The sequence below is a fragment of the Oryctolagus cuniculus genome, chromosome 1 (assembly GCF_964237555.1).
Source record: "Oryctolagus cuniculus chromosome 1, mOryCun1.1, whole genome shotgun sequence".
In the NCBI taxonomy this organism is placed as follows: Eukaryota; Metazoa; Chordata; class Mammalia; order Lagomorpha; family Leporidae; genus Oryctolagus; species Oryctolagus cuniculus.
In genome coordinates, this window is record NC_091432.1 from 197,117,599 (window position 1) to 197,137,542 (window position 19,944).

At 48.0% G+C, this 19,944-nt stretch overlaps 2 protein-coding genes and 1 pseudogene across 5 annotated transcripts in view; 2 read left to right on the top strand and 1 right to left on the bottom strand.

The window, feature by feature from the left end:
- The window catches only part of DCAF12 (DDB1 and CUL4 associated factor 12), a 42,607-nt gene extending 29,720 nt beyond the window's left edge, over positions 1-12,887 (bottom strand). The window contains exons 1-2 of one of the 2 annotated variants that reach the window (XM_008273818.4): positions 12,787-12,887; positions 10,029-10,283 (exon numbers count right to left, since the gene is read on the bottom strand). In XM_008273818.4, the coding sequence (XP_008272040.2) occupies positions 10,029-10,283; positions 12,787-12,798 (267 nt within the window). In that variant the 5' untranslated portion in view covers positions 12,799-12,887. Of the gene's footprint in view, positions 1-10,028; positions 10,284-11,320; positions 11,721-12,786 lie in introns of those variants that run through there. The other variant, XM_002708028.5, reaches the window with a different exon arrangement.
- Positions 11,902-19,944, top strand: part of UBAP1 (ubiquitin associated protein 1) — a 128,934-nt gene continuing 120,891 nt past the window's right edge. The window contains exon 1 of one of the 3 annotated variants that reach the window (XM_070053455.1): positions 11,902-12,016. The gene's annotated coding sequence lies outside the window, so the exon portion shown is untranslated. The remainder of the gene's footprint in view (positions 12,017-19,944) is intronic. The other 2 variants (XM_070053459.1, XM_070053450.1) reach the window with 2 other exon arrangements.
- On the top strand, positions 17,444-18,052 carry LOC100343693 (ATP synthase F(0) complex subunit C1, mitochondrial pseudogene; annotated as a pseudogene).

Here is a 19,944-nt window from a genome sequence, read left to right on the forward strand (position 1 = left end):
GGAAGAAAGAGAAAGAAAGAGAAAGAAAGAAAGAAAGAAAGAAAGAAAGAAAGAAAGAAAGAAAGAAAGAAAGAAAGAAAGAAAGAAAGAAAGAAAGAAAGAAAGAAAGAAAGAAAGAAAGAAAATAGGTGGTGGGCCAGCAATGTGGTGTATAGGGTTAAGCGACCACCTGTAGTGCTGGCATCCCACATGGGCACTAGTTGGAAACCCAGCGGCTTCACTTCTGATCCAGCTTCCTGCTAATACGCCTAGGAAAGTAGCAGAGGACAGCCCCAAGTCCTTGGGCCCCTGCACCCACATGGGAGACCCATGAAGAAGCTCCTGGCTCATGGCTTCGGCCTGGCCCACATGGAGCCGTTAATGTAATTTGGGGAGTGAACCAGGGGATCAAAGATCTCTCTGTAACTCTACCTTTCAAATAAATAAATAAATAAATCTTTAAAAATTTTATGAGAAAAATGCATATCATGAAAAAACTATGCCTAAAATGCAAAATACTTGTGCATTTAAAAAAAAAAAAAACCTTAGGCCGGCGCCACGGCTCACTAGGCTAATCCTCTGCCTTGCGGCGCTGGCACACCGGGTTCTAGTCCTGGTCGGGGCGCCGGATTCTGTCCCAGTTGCCCCTCTTCCAGGCAAGCTCTCTGCTGTGGCCAGGGAGTGCAGTGGAGGATGGCCCAAGTCCTTGGGCCCTGTACCCCATGGGAGACCAGGATAAGTACCTGGTTCCTGCCATCGGATCAGCGAGGTGCGCTGGCCGCAGCGTGCCAGCCGCGGCGGCCATTGGAGGGTGAACCAACGGCAAAAAGGAAGACCGGCCGGCGCCGCGGCTCACTAGGCTAATCCTCCGCCTAGCGGCGCTGGCACACCGGGTTCTAGTCCCGGTCGGGGCACCGGATTCTGTCCCGGTTGCCCCTCTTCCAGGCCAGCCCTCTGCTGTGGCCAGGGAGTGCAGTGGAGGATGGCCCAGGTGCTTGGGCCCTGCACCCCATGGGAGACCAGGAAAAGCACCTGGCTCCTGGCTCCTGCCATCGGATCAGCGCGGTGCGCCGGCCGCAGTGCGCTGGCCGCGGCGGCCATTGGAGGGTGAACCAACGGCAAAGGAAGACCTTTCTCTCTGTCTCTCTCTCTCACTGTCCACTCTGCCTGTCAAAAAAAAAAAAAAAAAAAAAAAAAAACTTGTACATAATTTTTTCCTTGCATAAATCATTTTAAAAAAGATTTATTTACTTGAAAGTCTGTTACAGAGAGAAGGAGAGGCAGAGAGATCTGACACGTGGGTACCAGGGCTCAAGGACTTGAGCCATCTTCTGCTGCTTTCCCAGGCACATCAGCAGGGAGCTGGATTGGAAATGGAGCAGCCAGGACCTGAACCAGTGCCCATATGGTTACTGGCATTGCTGGCAGTGTCCTAACCTGCTATGCACAATGCCAGTTCCTAAACTCCTCTTTTAATTCTACTTTTCCTTAGACTTTTGAAGTCCTCCTGTATTAAATGTACCTAAATTTGGACAGAAATATATCTGAAGTCTAGAAACATCAAACCACCACCAATAACCACTACCATTAAGCACATCAATAAACTACTAAGCACTCACATATTTTCAGGCACTGTGCTAATCAGCATCTTAATCTTCATGACTCTGCTGGGCAGTTAACACTCTCTGTATTAAAGGGAGAGAAGAAAGGACTAGGGGAAAATAACTGGCTGACAAAGGGCACAAAGCTGAAACTCAACCCACCCATCTCAATGCAAATACATAAATCAAAACGGCCTAATCAAATATATTGGTATAAATATGACATTTTAAACACCTATTTGCATACTGTTCTCTAAAAAGAGACCAAAATGTTCAGAAACTAAGGGCCTAAGCTAAGAACTGATCTAAAAATAAAAAGAAACTGGCCAACATCTTCCCTTAAGTTTCATGACGGTTAAATGAGACCAACAGGCAAATAAGGAAAATAACTGTCAAAGGCTTCCTCAAAATGCTCAAGTAAGACTTCATTACACCCTGCTGGCTGCTGAACAGATATTAACTCAGGTGCCTACAAAGAAACTTTCAGATCCATTAACGCTGATGCCCTACCTGGGCCCTTCTGTGGTTTAGAAAATATGAGGCGGAAGCAAACAACTTCTATTTTCAACAAGGTGGCAAACGTAAACTTAGTTCTTCAGTATAAAGTCTAATGTCAGCAATTTCAAATGTTAGAGTATATAAAAATTGCCTCAGAGCTTACTGGTATATTTTCATTTGAAAGGCAGACAGAGAGACAGCAGACAGAGATCTCCTACCTCCTGGTTTACTCCCCACCTGATTCCAACAGCCAGCTCTGGGCCAGGCCAAAGCCAAGAGTCAGGAACTCCATTCTGGTTTCCCATGTGGGTGGCAGGGGCCATATCTATTACCTTCTCAGACATAGCAAGAAGCTGGTTCAGAGGGGCCGGAGCTGTGGCACAGAGGGTTAAAGCCCTGGCCTGAAGCACCGGCATCCCATATGGGCACTGGTTCTAATCCGGGCTGCTCCTCTTCCAATCCAGCTCTCTGTTAATGGCCTGGGATAGCAGTGGAAGATGGCTCAGATCCTTGGGTCCCTGCACCTACGTCGGGGACCTGGAGGAAGCTCCTGGCTCCTGGCTTCGAATCGGCAGCTCCGGCCATTGTGGCCATCTGGGGAGTGAACCAGCCGATGGAAAACCTCTCTCTCTGTCTCTACCTCTCTCTCTAACTCTTTCAAATAAATAAAATCTTAAAAAAAAAAAAAAAAAAAAGAAGCTGGTTCAGAAGTAGAATGGTGGCCAGGACAAAAACTGACACTCCCGAGCCAGCGCCACGGCTCACTAGGCTAATCCTCCGCCTTGAGGCGCCGGCACACCAGGTTCTAGTCCCGGTTGCCCCTCTTCCAGGCAAGCTCTCTGCTGTGGCCCGGGAGTGCAGTGGAGGATGGCCCAAGTCCTTGGGCCCTGCACCCCATGGGAGACCAGGATAAGCACCTGGTTCCTGCCATTGGATCAGCGCGGTGCGCTGGTCACAACGCGCCAGCCGTGGCGGCCATTGGAGGGTGAACCAACGGCAAAGGAAGACCTTTCTCTCTGTCTCTCTCTCTCTGTCTACTCTGCCTGTCAAAAAAACAAAAAACAAACAAACAAACAAAAAAACAAAAAAAACTGACACTCCCATGTGGGATGCTGGTGTTGCAAATGGTGGCTTATCCTACTGTGCCACAATGCAGGCCCCCAGCACCCCCATTTTGCTTTTCTAACACCCTCTGAGAAGCCCCTCACTTCCCTATGGTGTAGGCTCTCCCAAGCTGCAACAAATAGTTAATCATGCATAACATTTCTGTCAATGATGGATCACATATATGACAGTGGTCCCCTAAAATTAAAATGGAGCTGAAATATTCCTACTGCCTAGTGATATCACAGCCAATGTACCTCATAGTTCGATGTATTACATGCTTGTGGTCAAGCTGGCATAAACAAACCTACTACACTGCCAGTAGCATAAAAGTATAGCAGTTATAGTACACACTTGATAATAACTGACCATGTTACCATATAGCTTAAGTAGCTGCTACCTTTTTTTATTTTAGAGTGCACTCCTTCCCCTTTCTTCAAGTTAACTGTAAAACAGAACGCTGTTAAGCCAATAGTAGCGTCCTATATCTCATGTTCACTATGTTTGCTGATGGCTTCATTTTCTCTTGTGCTTAATTTAACCTCGTGTTGTTTTGTTCATCCTAGCTGGATGAGCCATACTAGCATTTATATAGCATAGTGCTTACATGTAGTGGGCTGTACCATTTAGGTTTGTATACTCTGATGTTCACCCAACAAAGAAGCTGCCTCCATGATGCATTTCTCAGAACACATCCCTGCCATTAAGTGATGCAGGACACGTATCTGACTTATTCTACTGCAGGTAGGTCTCTGATAGTCTTTGGCTAGAGGGCATCAATGATGGGACAAAAGAATCATGTCTAAAATGGAATACCTCAAAACTGTGTACATCGTATCTTTGCCTATTACTACTTTCCCCTCAAGTTTCACCCACCTCCAAAACACCTCCCCTTCTGAACTGTTTCCTGTACTCTGTCTTCCTGAGTTCCCCACTTGCCCAACGGCAGTTTTTCTTGCCCCATAAATGTAGGCACTCCCCAAGGTTCTGTCCTTAGCCTCTCTTCTTACCAGTGATTATTTTATTTATTTGACTGACAGATCACACACAGAACTCCCACCTGCTTCACTCCTCAAATACCCTTAACAACCAGGGCTGGGCAAACACTGAAGCTAGGACTTAGGAACAACATACGTCTCCCATGTGGGTGGCAGGAACCAAATTACTTGGGCGATCACCTTCTCACTCCAAAGATCTGCTTTAGTAGGAAACTGAAGTCAGGAGGAGGTAGGGCCCAATTTAGGCACTGTGGGATGCAGGTGACATAACTGCTAGGCCAAATGTCTGAGTATTGATTCTTTACCATTTTCTGGATCACAACATCCCCTTTCAAAATCTAATGAAAACTAAGAACTATCTCCCAAACTATTCCTCCTATAATCCTGCCCAGAAAATACACACATAATCACAGTTTTTGGAATTTCAGGAAAGGTTTATGGAAGTCAAGGGAGCCTTCTTCACCCTTTCTCCCATGGTAACATAACAATTTCAGTAATCCCTTCTACATAAATGACTCCCAAATTGCTAACTTCAATCCTTATTCTCGCCCAAACTTCAATTAATTTATGGGGGACAAAAAAAAAATTTCAGTTTTTCTTCAAATCTGCTCCTGAATACCCTCACCCATCCAGTTATTCAGGCTCAAGACATCAGTATCAATTTTGACTTATTTCCCTAGAACAGATTAAATATGAGCATCTCATCAATCATAGACTCTACCTCTTTTTATATTTAATATTTATTTGAAAGGCAGAGCAACAGAGAGGGATGGGTCAGACAGAGGGACCTTCCATTGGCTGGTTCACACCCCAGACAGCCACAATAGCCAGATCTGGACCAGGCCAAAGCCAGGATCTGGGAATTTCATCCCAGTCCCAACACAGGTGGCAGGAACCCAAGCACCTGGGCTATCTTCTGCTGCCTTCCCAGGTGTATCAGCAGGAAGCTGGATTGGAAGCAAAGCAGTTGGGACTAGAAATGGCATTCCAATTTGGGATGTTGATGTTGCAAGCAGCAGCTCAAACACACTACACCACAAAGCCAGCCCAAGATGTTATATGGTCTCTCCTGGTCACTATCCTGATTTAGCTCCTCATTACCTCTCCTCTGTATTATCTAGCCCCCCATAATTACTCTTCCTAAAGCATTACTCCAACCACATCACTGCATACTGAATATCCTTGGGCTATTTCTTCCTCATTCCTTACAGGATAAAATCTTAGCTTCACATTCAAAGGCTTCCATGATTCAATCCTTTCAATTGCTTTATTTATTTTTTATTATTTATTTATTTTCTTATTTTTTATTATTTATTTTTTTGACAGGCAGAGTTAGACAGTGAGAGAGAGAGAGAGAGAAAAGTCTTCCTTCTGTTGGTTCACCCCCCCGAATGGCTGCCATGGCCGGCGCACTGTGCCGATCTGAAGCCAGGAGCCAGGTGCTTATCCTAGTCTCCCATGTGGGTACAGGGCCCAAGCACTTGGACCATCCTCCAGTGCCTTCCCAGGCCATGGCAGAGAGCTGGACTGGAAGAGGAGCAACCCGGACAGAACCGGCGCCCCATCCGGGACCAGAACCCGGAGTGCCGGCACTGCATGCGGAGGATTAGCCCACTGAGCCGCGGCGCCAGCCTCAATTCTTTAAAGACATCTAAAGCTTTTATCAGAGGTGGAGGTTGTGGCAAAGCAGGTTAAGCTAAACTGTGGAATGCCCACCTCCTATATCAGAGTGCCAGTTTGAATCCTGGTTTCTAATCAACCTCTCTGCTCATGTGCCTGGGAACCAGCAGATAATTAGCTCAAGTACTCTCAAATCCCACATGGACAACCCAGATACAGTTCCTGGATCCTGGCATTGGCCTGGCCAGCCCTGGCTTTTATGGCTATCTGGGGAGTGAACCAGCAGATAGGAGATCCTCTGTCAATCTCCCTTTTAAAGAAAAAAAAAAAAAAGTTTTTTTTTTTTTATCATACTGGAGTCTCAACATTCCTCATAAATGATCAATATTGTTCACCAGATATTATCATTCCCATGTTAACACATGCAAAAGCAAATGGAATAAATAAAAGAATCATTTGCCAAATATCACAAAGTTCAGAGAAGAACAGTGTTCCTGGTTGCCTGATCTGGTTCTGAAAACTAAACAAAGAGAAACAAACACTAACTAGGCAAAGTTCCTCTACCTCCAAACACTTGAGGTCATAAGAATATAGCAAGACATGGCCGGCGCCGCGGCTCACTAGGCTAATCCTCCGCCTAGCGGCGCCGGCACACCGGGTTCTAGTCCCGGTCGGGGCACTGGATTCTGTCCCGGTTGCCCCTCTTCCAGGCCAGCTCTCTGCTGTGGCCAGGGAGTGCAGTGGAGGACGGCCCAAGTGCTTGGGCCCTGCACCCCATGGGAGACCAGGAAAAGCACCTGGCTCCTGGCTCCTGCCATTGGATCAGCGCAGTGCGCCGGCCGCAGCGCGCCGGCCGCGGCGGCCATTGGAGGGTGAACCAACGGCAAAGGAAGACCTTTCTCTCTGTCTCTCTCTCTCACTGTCCACTCTGCCTGTCAAAAAAAAAAAAAAAAAAAAAGAATATAGCAAGACAGAAAGAAGTAGGTATCAAGAGCAATTACGGGGTCAGGATCGTGGTGAAGTGGGTAGCCGTGAGTTATGATGCTGGCAACCCATATGGGTGCCAGCTTGTATCTTGGCTACTCCACTTCTAATCCAGCTCCCTGCTAATTGCCTGGGAAAAGCAGTGGAAAATGGCCCAAGTGCTTCGGCCCCTGCCACCCACATGGGAGACCTGAATGAAGCTCCTTGGTCCTGGCTTCCACCTAGCCTAGCATTGGCCATTGTGGCCACCTGGGAGCAAACTAGCAGATAAAGATCTCTCTAACACTTTCAAATAAATCTTAAAAAAAAGTATTATCATTTAACACGTTTGCCTTCAAAATAATATCAATAAATTTAAGAAGCAGATATTGATGATTCAACTAATAATTTAGTAATATTTGCTAGGCAAAATATCAATGATCCATGAGTGGAGAGTGGAATGAATGCTTCCTAACAGGGCATTTTTTTTCTATTCTAAGTGACAACGATGACAGCTTTCCTAAACCATGAGTAGGCAGCCCGAGAGATCAAGACAAGGAAGTTTTGCTGAGTCTAGCTACCATTATTTAGCTCTGAAAGGCTTCTGTGTAAGACAAGCAATCTTCAATGGAAGAGGAAATGAAAGCTTGGCCCCAACCACCATAGTTTTATTTCCTTCCTTAAAACTGTTTGAATTTTTGTATATGTCCTTCATAAACAGTTCTTCTAACTTGAGATTTTCTTGATCTAGAGTAGGGGTGGGGAATGTCCACAGACCACATAAGGCCTGCACAATCTATAGAAGGATAATCTTTAAGTTGATAATTTTGTATGGCTCACAAATCACGTTACAAATATCCAATGGCTTTTTGCAGAAAATAGGTTTTCTGACTGAGAGCAATCTTCTCTCCTTTCAGTTGGTCCAAGATGTGTTTCTGTCTAGGGTCAATTTATTCAGTCATTATGACATTACTTGCGTATTCATATGGGGGAGGTGAAAATGGAGGGAACAGCTGGGTCTAATCATTTCCTACCTCAAGGTCCTGCCTCTTTTCACTTGTTATTCCTCTGATTTCATGCTGTTTGTGCTCTTCTGTTTTAGGCATATTCATTGTTTGACTTAACTTTATCCTTGCCTATGACCACAGGTCATAAGCTACAAAGCATACTGATTAAAATTCTCCCTTCATTAATTTATAACTGTCTCATGTCATTGTCTTAAGTATTCTCCTATTCACGCCATTTAATTTTCCTCTCTGACTCCTTTCCAGAAGGTTACTTTCCAAAGGACAAACGGTTACACCCTGAATTATATCACCAGACACACATTCCCTGCCTCCCTTACATGTTCTTTTTTTTTTTTTTTTTTTTTTTTTGACAGGCAGAGTGGACAGTGAGAGAGAGAGACAGAGAGAAAGGTCTTCCTTTGCCGTTGGTTCACCCTCCAATGGCCGCCGCGGCCTGCGCAATGCGGCCGGCGCACCACGCTGATCCGATGGCAGGTGCTTTTCCTGGTCTCCCATGGGGTGCAGGGCCCAAGCACCTGGGCCATCCTCCACTGCACTCCCTGGCCACAGCAGAGGGCTGGCCTGGAAGAGGGGCAACCGGGACAGAATCCGGCGCCCCAACCGGGACTAGAACCCGGTGTGCCGGCGCCGCTAGGCGGAGGATTAGCCTAGTGAGCCGCGGCGCCGGCCATGAACTTTCTTATATTATAAATCCTTAGATTCCAGGGCCAGCGTTGTGGCATGGTGGGTTAAGCTGCAACCTGTGATGGTGGCAGCCCATGTGCACAACAATTTGAGTCCTAGCTGCTCCACTTCTGATCCAGCTCCCTGCTAATGCACCTGGAAAACCAGCGGTGAATGGCCCAAGTACTGGGGCCCTTGCACCCAGGTGGGAGATCTGGGAAAAGTTCCTGGCTCCTGGCTTTAGCCTGGCCTATGGCCAGCCATTGCAGCCAGTTGGAGAGTGAACCAGTAGATGAAAGATTTCTCTGTCTCTTCCTCTGTAACTCTGCTTTACAAATAATAAATCTCTAATAATAATAAAAAAAACCCTTAGATTTTTATTCCATTAAAAAGTCTTTTTTTAGAGAAACTAAAAAAAAAAAAGATTCATTTAATTGAAAGGCAGAATTACAGAGAGAGAGAGAGAGAGACAGACAGACAGACAGAGAGAGGTCTTCCATCCACTGGTTCACTCCCCAGATGGCAGCAATGGCTGAAGCTGGGCCAGGCCAAAGCTAGGAAACAAGAGTTTCTTCTGAGTCTCCCACGTGGGTGCAAGGGCCCAAGGACTTGGGCCATCTTCCACTCTTTCCCAGGCACATCAGCAGGGAGCTGGATTGGAAGCAAAGCAGCCAGGAATTGAATCGGTGCCCTTAGAGGATGCTGGCACCCAAGGCGGTGGCTTTGCCCACTATACCACAGCACCAGCCCCCACAAAAGCCTTATTCTTATCTTCAGCCAAGTGCTATTTTAAATACTTCCACATACTCATATGTCCCTCTGTTGGCAGGTAACACTTAGTTTTTCACTACGATGTATCCTGAATGATATTCTGAGCGTCATTATTTCCTAAATCTTTTCTTTGATGACTCTGACTTAAAAAGCAACAAAAAAGGTGAAAACATATACACACAATATACACACAAATCCCCAAAACCTCAAGAAGATTCTACCAAGAGGGCAAAGGGACTAAAGAAATATACAGCAATGAATACTTATCAGAAAATCAATGTAGGGACAGGCGTTGTGGCAGGATGGGTTAAACCGTCACTTGTGATGCCAGCATTCCGTATCACAGTGCCAGTTCTTGTCCTGGCTGCTCTGTTTCCCATCCAGTTCCCTGCTAATGGGCCTGGAAGGTAGCAGAGGATGGCCCAATTGCCTGGACCCCTGCCATCCATTTGGGATAACCAGGAGGAGTTCCTAGCTTCTGGCTTCTGTCTGGCCCAGTCCTGGCTGTTGCAGCCATTTGGGGAGTGAACCAATGGATGAACAATGTCTCTGGAAGATCTCTCTTTTTCTCTCTCTGATGCTATGCATTTCAAATTAAGTAAAATTTTTTAATAAATACATAAGCGAGAAAAGGAGCAGAAAAATGACAAAGAAGTCATCAACAGGAGGGAATGGAAAGAAACACAGCAAGTCCCTTCCATTAAAAATTGATTTGGAAAACATACAGTGAGAGAGAGATTCTAGAGCATGTGGAGCCATCTATCCGGAACCTAGGGGAAAGCTCAGGTGCCCCCGACACTCACCGTGTTGCATTTTGTGCCGCACACCACTTGCCTATGATTCAACCACTGAGACGCAAACACTTTATTAAGGGTCCCAAGGTGAAACTCTCTCTCCTTCAGGAGACTGGGAAGTTGCTGGGCTGCATACCCATACAACACTCGCGAGTAATTGGTTTCATTCTGTAGCCTGACTTCCCGGTTCTTCAGGTAGCACACTAAGGATCTCTTCACTGGCGGGAGTCTTTTCCTTTTGTGAAGTGAGTGGTCCCAGCCAAACTGTGGAAAGCAACGTGAGAAATCAGGGATTTGCCTAACTTTCCTCAGAACAAGCGATCCTACCATATTAGGGAAACAAGAACTAATCCTTCAGGATTTATATCCAACAGAAATACAAAAGAACAGGAATCTCAATCCACTAAGTTCAGTGTAACTCTTCCAACACTGAGATATTGCTCATGGTCAAACCTACCCATGTGAGTTCAAGGGCTGAAAGATAAGGGAATGGAGCAAAGAATAGGACAGATGACTTAGGAGAGAGACTCTTTTAGATTCCCCTTTAGCTACCCTGGGCAGGGAAGGCAAAGAGGGGCTGAGCGACTGCCACACCGACCTGGGCTACATCTCTACCTCGCACCCTTCTCCCTCTCAGCCTTAACTCCCTGCAGAGCATGAAAAGCCCAGCTCAAGTGGCCAGACCGGGGTCCCGGGTCTTCCAGGGCCATTGATAAATGGCCGCTCCTCTTGGCATCGCGACCGCGCTCCAGGCGGTTGCAAAATTCGAAAAATCAAACACCAACGGGGTGGGGAGGCACAGGAAATCAGAGTCCCTACCCTATCCCGTGAAGGCTTCCCCTCCGAAGGGGGCGGTGTAAGGATTACGACAGGGACCTGCTGTTTGTTCTAGGGGTCCAAGCACCAAAAGGCCCAGCTTGCTCCGTGGGCAACCACAGGGGGTGTCCTTCCTCGATGAGGGACGCGGTCATGCCCGCTTTCTGGGGCCCCTTAGGGACGGACTTCACGCTCCCTCTCAGCACATTCTGGGAGGTCGGTCTTGTTCCCGATTCCCCTCCTCCAAAGTCAAGCCTCTAAACAAGTCCTATTCCTGGCTGCAAGGCCTCCTACGGAATGCCACTCTTTTGAGGGCCCCTTTTACCGCCTCACCCCTCCGGCCTACCTGTCCTCCAGGGAACTCCTGGGGGCCCAGCCCCAGCCCTAAAGACCCAGGCCCTCTGGTCCCGCCAGACTACAGACCTTGAACCTCGAACTCCTGTCCCCAGCTCTGCAGGCCTAAGTCTCGGCCTCACAGCCCTCACCTGCGGACTCTGAGCGTCGCTCCCAGCTCCCGGCGAGGCAGGCGCTTTCCGCTTCCTGCTAACTGCTTTCCGGGCCATGGTGGGCAGCGCCGCCGCGGTCCCGCAGCCGCATGGGGCGTAGGAAGCGAGGAGTAACAGGACGGCGGGTCATATACTGGGCCCCGGGGCCGCGCAGCTCAGTGCGTCCGGCCCGGAAAATGGCCCAGAACCCGGGGCAGCAGTAGTTAACAAGGCAGGCGGACTGAAGGGAAGGAGGGGGAGGATCGGGGCCGGGAAAGGGAAGGGAAAGGGGAAGCCGGAACCAGAAGCTTTCCGACGACCTAGTCTGGAAAGGACGGCGAGCGACTAGAACCAAAACACCCCCTCCCCCTCGCCCGCGCTTCGTCACCTCTGCGCAGCCGCACTTCGCGGCGCGTCGCTACGGAAACGCCGCGGGACGAGAGGGGCGGGATTTAGGACTCGGAGGAGAGTTCCCGGCTGTTGCCTAGCTGCGACCTGACACTCGTTCGACTGCTGCTGGAGGTGGACGAGCAGGCGCTGGGAGAATCTGGCCTCTGGTCACCCGACCTTGGAGCCTAGCTGGCCCCATTCGCGGGCACCCGGAAGTGAGGGATGACCAGCTCTGCTAGGATCGCGATCCCTCCCAGCGCCACACTTCACCCGCCGAACATCTTTGGTTACCTCGCATCTAGCCGCGTACGTTTCCCCCAACCTATCACAAACCGTGCCCTGGAGCCGAAGGCTGGACACTGGCTGGGAGGCAGACACCTGCCCTGCCCCTCGAGACGGAGTCTGGAGTATGGCCGGACTTTTCTCTGGGCGGGGAACCAGCCCAGGCTGCCCCGGGAGCCTCTGGCCACCCTCTTCCCCACGTTCTCCGCTGTCTATTGCTTGCGCCACTGCCCACCAACCCCTCCTGACCCTCTTTGCCTGGGCGGATCGCAACAGCCCCTCTGTCACCTGCCCCTCCCCCCTTTTATAGTCCAGTGACCTGCCGTCAAAGCCACAGCCTCTTGTGCTTTTTATGAGGTAGGCTTCAGGCTGTAATTTGTCACTGCCTGCCTTTCACATCCCAGGTTGCGTCTCCAGTGATGCAGCTGGGCGAAATTTGAACCGCGGGAAAGAGTGGCCGTTTTTGGCTTCTCGATCCAGTTTGGACTGGCATTGGTCACCCAACGAGGGCTTTTTCGAGGTCACCCTTGCCTCCTGAGGGAATTTGAGTGACAGCCTCCAGACTCCTCAGGCAAAGAAACCCTTCGGAAGAAGGAGAATGCACTTGGTTTGGGGCCAACTGGCCTCAAGCTGTGGCACCGGGTCCCTTCAGGCTTCAGGCCTCCTAACTCCAGGGAGCTCTGTTGGCCCTTGTGAAGTTCTACCTACAAGGAGATCTGGATTTGTTCTCCAAACTAAACCAAAGGCTAGATTGAGACAGGATCCTCCACCATCCCAAGTCAACTGTCACTAACCCATAATGCCATCTTGGGAAAGGCATCCCCATCTTACTTGGCCAGACCTGTCCCTTGAGAGGCACGCACACAATGAGTATCTCAGGAGTGGGTCGCTTTCCTTTTGGAGTCTTGTTCTAGTTCTGTCTCGCCTCACAATGCTCTGGAAGACAGAGGATCCCATTGGGCAAGAGTCTAGAATCTTCTGAGAATCTCTAGGCTCAGGCTGGGCAGGGTCTGGGTCTTGGTCTCCCCCCTCCAAGTCAAAAGATACACTGGGCACTGCTGCAGACTCATTCTCAAAATTGGTATACATCATTTTGACATCCCAAGGAAGCATCCCCCAAAGCATAGCTCATCATTTCATCATTTCTGTGAAAATAAAATAGAAATGACACACATTTAGAAGCTTAAAAGTTCACAGTTGCTTTTAAAGAGTGATAATAAAGTTTCAGTGAAGTAGAATGACAGTAACTCTTATACACTTAAAAAAAGATTTATTTATTTGAAAGAGTTAGAGAGGCAGCGAGAGAAAGATCTTCCCTCTGCTGGTCCACTCCCCAAATGGCCACAACAGGCAGAGCCGGGCCAATCTGAAGCCAGGAGCTTCTTATGGCTCTCCCATGCAGGTACAGGAGTCCAAGGACTTGGATCACCCTCCACTGTCCTCCCAGGCAGGGGTCGACACTATGGCATAGCGAATGAAGCCACCACCTGTAGCATCGGCATCCCATATGGGCGCCAGTTCAAGTCCCGGCTGCTCCATTTCCAAGCCAGCTCTCGGCTATGGCCTGGGAAGGCAGTGGAGGGTGGCCCAAGTACTTGGGCCCCTGCTCCCACATAGGAGACCTGAAAGAAGCTTCTGGCTCCTGACTTTGGATCAACACAGCTCTGGGCAGTACAGCCAATTGGGGAGTGAACCAGTGGATGGAAGACCTCTCTTCTCTCTCTCTGCCTCTGCTTCTCTCTGACTTTCAAATAAATAAATAAATCTTAAAAAAAGAAAAGAAATGGAGCAGCCAGGACTTGAACTGGTGCCCATATGGGATGCCGGCACTGCAGGTAGCAGCTTTACCCACTATGCCACAGCACTGGCCCCTATTTATTTTTTAAGAGATTTATGTATTTATTTGAAAGGCAGAGTTACAGAGAGAGGAAGAGACAGAGAGAGAGAGAGAGAGAGGCAGAGAAAGAGAGGAATCTTCCATCAGTTGGTTCACTCCCCAGATGGCCACAATGCCCAGGCCAAAGCCAGAAGCCAGGATCTTTATCTGCGTCTCCCATGTGGCGACAGGGGCCCAACTGCTTGGGCCATCTTCTGCTGCTTTCCAGGTACATTAGCAGGGAGCTGGATCAGAAGCTGAGCAGTGCCCACATGGGATATGCTGACATTGCAGGCATCTGCTTAACCTGCTATTCCACATTGCGGGTCTTTGATTAAGTATTTTTAAAAAGTTATAAAATATATTTCCCCAATTACAAAATAAATATGTGCTCAAAGTAGAAACTTGGAAATCATGGGGAATAAAGGTATTTAAAAAAAATCCTTGATTCCACTATTTACATTTTTTAAAAAAGATTTATTTATTTGAGAGGCAGAGTCATAGACAGAGAGAGGGAGAGAGAGAAAGGTCTTCCATCTGCTGGTTCACTCTCCAAATAGCTGCAATGACTGGAGGTAGGCCAATCCAAAGCCAGGAGCCAGGAGCTTCTGCCAGGTCCAAGCACTTGGGCTATATTCTACTGCTTTCCCAAGTCATCAGCAGGGAGCTGGCTCACAAGTAGAGCAGCTAGGACTTAAACTGGTGCTCATATGAGTTGCTGGCACCACAGGCGGGGGCTAAACCCACTATACCACAATGCACACCCCCACTATTTACATCTTGGTGTGGGATCTTCCAGTTCCGTTTTATTTGTACCTGTATCTGTGTCTGGTTCTTTTTTTTTTTTTTTTAAGATTTATTTTATTTATTTGAAAGGTAGAGTTACAGAGAGAGGTGGAGAGAAAGAGAGGTCTTCCATCTTCTGGTTCACTCCCTAAATGGCCACAATAGCTGGAGCTGGACCAATCCAAAGCCAGGAGCCAGAAGCTTGTTCCAGGTCTCCCATGTGGGTACAGGGGCCAAAGACTTGGGCCATCTTCTGCTGTTTTCCCAGGTGCATTAGCAGGTGTTGGATCAGAAGTAGAGCAGCTGGTATTCAGACTGGCACCCATATGAGATGCCAGCACTGCAGGCTGGGGCTTTAATGAGCTGCACCACAGCACCAACCCCTGTGTCTAGTTCTAGTATCTGCATTTAGTTCTTTATAAATTTTTAAGATATATTCATTTATTTATTATTTGAGGGACAAAGAGCTCTCATAAACTGGCTTAATCCCCAAGGCCAACAGGTTCAAAGCCAGAAGCCTGGAACTCAATCCAGGTCTCCCACATGAGTAGCAGGGACCCTACTACTTGAGCCGTCACTGCTGCCTTCCAGGGTGTGCATTAGCAGGAAGCTAGAATTGAAAACAGAGACTTAAACCCAGTCACTCTGATAAGGGATGTGCAATCCCAAACAGTGTCTTTTTTTTTTTTTTTTTTTTAAAGATTATTTATTTAGGCCGGCGCCGAGGCTCACTAGGCTAATCCTCCGCCTAGCGGCGCCGGCACACCAGGTTCTAGTCCCGGTCGGGGCGCCGGATTCTGTCCCGGTTGCCCCTCTTCCAGGCCAGCTCTCTGCTGTGGCCAGGAAGTGCAGTGGAGGATGGCCCAGGTGCTTGGGCCCTGCACCCCATGGGAGACCAGGAAAAGCACCTGGCTCCTGGCTCCTGCCATCGGATCAGCGCGGTGCACTGGCCGCAGCGCGCCAGCCGCGGCAGCCATTGGAGGGTGAACCAACGGCAAAGGAAGACCTTTCTCTCTGTCTCTCTCACTGTCCACTCTGCCTGTCAAAAAAAAAAAAAAAAGATTATTTATTTATTTATTTGACAGGTAGAGTTACAGACAGTGAGAGGGAGAGACAGAGAGAAAGATCTTCCTTCTGTTGGTTCACCCCCAAAATGGCCGCCACGGCCGGAACTACGCCGATCCGAAGCCAGGAGCCAGGTGCCTCCTCCCGGTCTCCCACACAGGTGCAGGCACCCAAGCACCTGGGCCATCCTCCACCACCCTCCTGGGCCACAGCAGAAAGCTGGACTGGAAGAGGACCAACTGGGACTAGAACCGGGCGCTGAAGGCAGAGCATTAGCCAAGTGAGTCATGGCACTGGCCCCCCAAACAATGTCTTAACTACTAAACCAAATGCCTGCCCCACATATTTAGTTGTTTTTAAAGATGATTTTAGACTGGACTATTTGTAGCTTTAAACAAAATCCCTAACAATCCCAATCTTTCCTGTCCCCATTCTCTGGTTCAGTGCTTGTGACCACTTGTGATCACAGTGCAATGTGCTGGGGATGGAAGACCTGCTCTCCTCTTACCTCCTCTTTGCCTTCCTCTTGCCAGAAAGAATAAACATGGCTATAAAATGCTGTGGACAAATCAAATTGTGTTATATTTGCTTAGCAACAGTAATTCCTCTCCTGTATTTGCATGGATTAGATCTAATTTGGCACACACACCGGTAGAATTTGTAAGTATAGGCAATTTATAATCATTCAGGACTTGATAATAGCATTTTCACATTATTGAGGTTCCTTGTCTTCTTTTCCTCCATTTATTTATTTATTTATTTATTTATTTATTTATTTATTTTGACAGGCAGAGTTAGACAGTGAGAGAGAGAGAGATGAGAGAAAGGTCTTCCCTCCGTTGGCTCACCCCCCAAATGGCTGCCACGGCTGGCGCACTGCGCCAATCCAAAGCCAGGAGCCAGATGCCTCTTCCTTGTCTCCCATGCGGGTGCAGGTGCCCAAGCACTTGGGCCATCCTCCGCTGCCTTCCCAGGCCACAGCAGAGAGCTGGACTGGAAGAGGAGCAACCAGGACAGAATCCGGTGCCCCAGGTTGGAGGATTAGCCAAGTGAGCCGCGGCGCCGGCCTCCTCCTGTTATTTGTAATCTCAATGAGATGAGAAGGCAGGTGAAGTGATGAAACATTTCTACTTACTACTTTACATAATGTGTTTGAAAAAGATGAGCAAAACATGGCTAATTGAAAAGAAAAGCGGCTCATGGTGGTGTTCTACTTTCTTCATACTTTTCCCAAGTGACTAATGTGGGATTAAATATAAGAACTCTAAAAGGATGATGCCAGATTTTTTAAATCTTTTATTTATTGGTGAAGCACCTTTTGAGTCAATCCCCAGATGCCTACAAAGGCCAGAACTGGATCAGGCCAAAGCTGGGAGCTAAGAACTTAATCCAGGTCTCTCATATGGGTAGCAAGAGCCCAATTACTTGAGCCATCACCCCTGACTCCCATTGCCTGCAATAGGAGAAAGTCAAGAACTGGAGCTGGGAAATCAAATCCAGGTACTCTGATGTAGGATATAGGCATCTTAAACACTAGGCCAAACACCTGCCCCAGTACCTATGAATTTTGGTGAAGAATCTTCTACCAGCTATACTTTTGACACAGATGCAAGCCAATCAGTATAAAAACAAACATGTAGGCATCAACTAATGATAGAAAAATAAGATGGCTTATAGGTGAAACAAATGGTTTCTGATCACTAGATAATGTGTAACTTTTTTTTAACTTAAAAAATAATTTGGACCTTGAGCTGGGCGAGCGCTGTGGGCCAAGCAGGGGCTGCAGGGCAGTGGGAGTGCAGACTGAAACAATGCAGGCCACCGGGTCGCTACTCATTTCTCCGGCTGTGGTCCGCTGTTGTACCAGGGGCCTACTCAGGTCTGTGTCTGCCTCCTTCCTGAGCAGGCCAGAGGACTTGCCTAAACAGCCTCCCTGCAGTAGCTCCCCACTCCAGGTCGCCCGGCGGGAATTCCAGACCAGCATTGTCTCCTGGGACATCTACACGGCGGCCAAGTTCATCGGTGCTGGGGCCGCCACAGTCGGCGTGGCTGGCTCAGGAGCTGGCATCGGCACAGTGTTTGGCAGCTTGATCATTGGCTACGCCAGGAACCCGTCTCTCAAGCAGCAACTCTTCTCCTATGCCATTCTGGGTTTCGCGCTGTCCAAGGCCATGGGGCTCTTCTGTTTGATGGTCGCCTTCCTCATCCTCTTCGCCATGTGAGGCTCCGTGGGAGTTGCCCACCTGTTCCTGCTGGTTGGACTCCATGCCGATCCTGGTGCTGGAGTGCGCTGAACTTTACCATTAAACGACGTTTCTCTACACCCAAAAAAATAATAATAATAATAATAATAATTTGAGGGTTCTGTGCTGTGATATACCAGCTAAAGCTGCCGCCAGCAGCACTGGCATCCCATTTGGGTGCCAGTTCAAGTCCTGGCTGCCCTAGTTATTTTTTATTTATTTTTTTAATTTTGTGTGTGTGTGTGTGTGTGTGTGTGTGATTTATTTATTTATTTGAAAGGCAGAGTTGCAGAAAGGCAGAGGCAGAGAGAAAGGTCCTCTATCCACTGGTTCACTCCCCAAATGACTGTAGCGGCTGGAGCTGAGCCAATCCAAAGCCAGGAGCCAGGAGCTTCTTCTGGGTCTCCCACACATGTGCAGGGTCCCAAGCACTTGGACCATCTTCTGCTGCTTTCCCAGGCCATAGCGGAGAGCTGGATTAGAAGTGGAGCAGCTGGGACTCGAACTGGCACCCTTGGTTGCTGGCACTGTGGGTGGCAGCTTTTCGCACTACGCCACAGCACTGGCCATCCCAAGTGTCATTTAACCGCTGCAACAAACATCCACCCAGATAATAACATTCTTGATCTGATGACACAAATAATAAATGTCTGGAAATTTTTTAAAGTATTATGGGGGTGGGCACTGTGGCACAGTGGGTTAAGACATTACTTGGGATGCCTACATCCCATATCCGAGTGCCAATTGAATCCCAATTACTCTACTGCTGATCCAGCTTCCAGGAAGACAACAGAGAATGGCTCAAGTACTTGGGTCTGTACCACCCACATGTGAGATCTGGATAGAGTCTGGGCTCTTGGTTTCAGCATGGCCGATTGTTGAGGGCATTTGGGGAGTGAACCAGCAGATGAAAGATCTACCTATGATCTCTCTTCCTCTTCCTCTTCCTCTCCCTCTTTGACTCTATCTCTATCTCTATCTTTCTCTGTCATTTGGCTTTTAAAATAAAATAAATCTTAAAAATTACCAAGAAATAAATGCAATAAGTACTATTGTGATTTTCCTTCCGTGTGTACATGTATGTTTACTCCTCCCATGTTTGTGTTTATTTTTGTTATAAAATTGCATACACAAATTTTTCCTACTGTTTAAACACATTATATTATGAGAACTATATTCCATGTTACTTGTCTCTTGAGAACATATTTAATGCTGAAAATAATTCAACAAATCTGTCCATCAAAATTTATTAACTTTTAAATTATTTTTGGACTTGTAGGCTGTCCATCAGTCAGTATCCTTCAGAAAAACAAAATAGTAGTTATGTATATATGCATACATAAAGAGAGATACAGTTCAGAAATTGGTTCATCCAATTGTGAGACTGGCAAACCCAAAATCTGTAGGGTAGTTTGGAAATTCTCTAGCAAGAGCTGATATTGTGGGGCTGGCACTGTGGCATAGCAGGTAAAGCTGCCACCTACAGTGCGGGCTCCCATATGGCTGTCCCACTTCTGATCCAGCTCTCTGCTATGGCCTGGGAAAGCAGTGGAAGATGGTCCAAGTCCTTGGGCCCCTGCACACATATGGGAGACCTGGAAGAAGTTCCTGGCTCCTGGCTTCAGATTGGCTCAACTCTGGCCGTTGCAGCCATTTGGGGAATGAACCAGTGGATGGAAGACTTCTCTCTCCCTCTCTCTGCCTCTGCCTTTCTAATAAATAAATCATTTTTTAAAAGTTGTTATTGCATTTTTAAAAGATCTATTTATTTGAAAGAGTTACAGAGATGAAGAGACAGAAAGAGGGAAATCTTCCATCAGCTGCTCTGCTCCCCAGATGGCTGCAGTTGCTAGGTCTGAGCCAGGCTGAAGCTAGGAGCCAGGAGCTGCATCCGGGACATCCACATGGGTGGCAGGGACCCAAACACCTGGGCCACCTCCCACTGCCTTTCCCAGGCTATTTGCAAGGAGCTGGATCAGTAG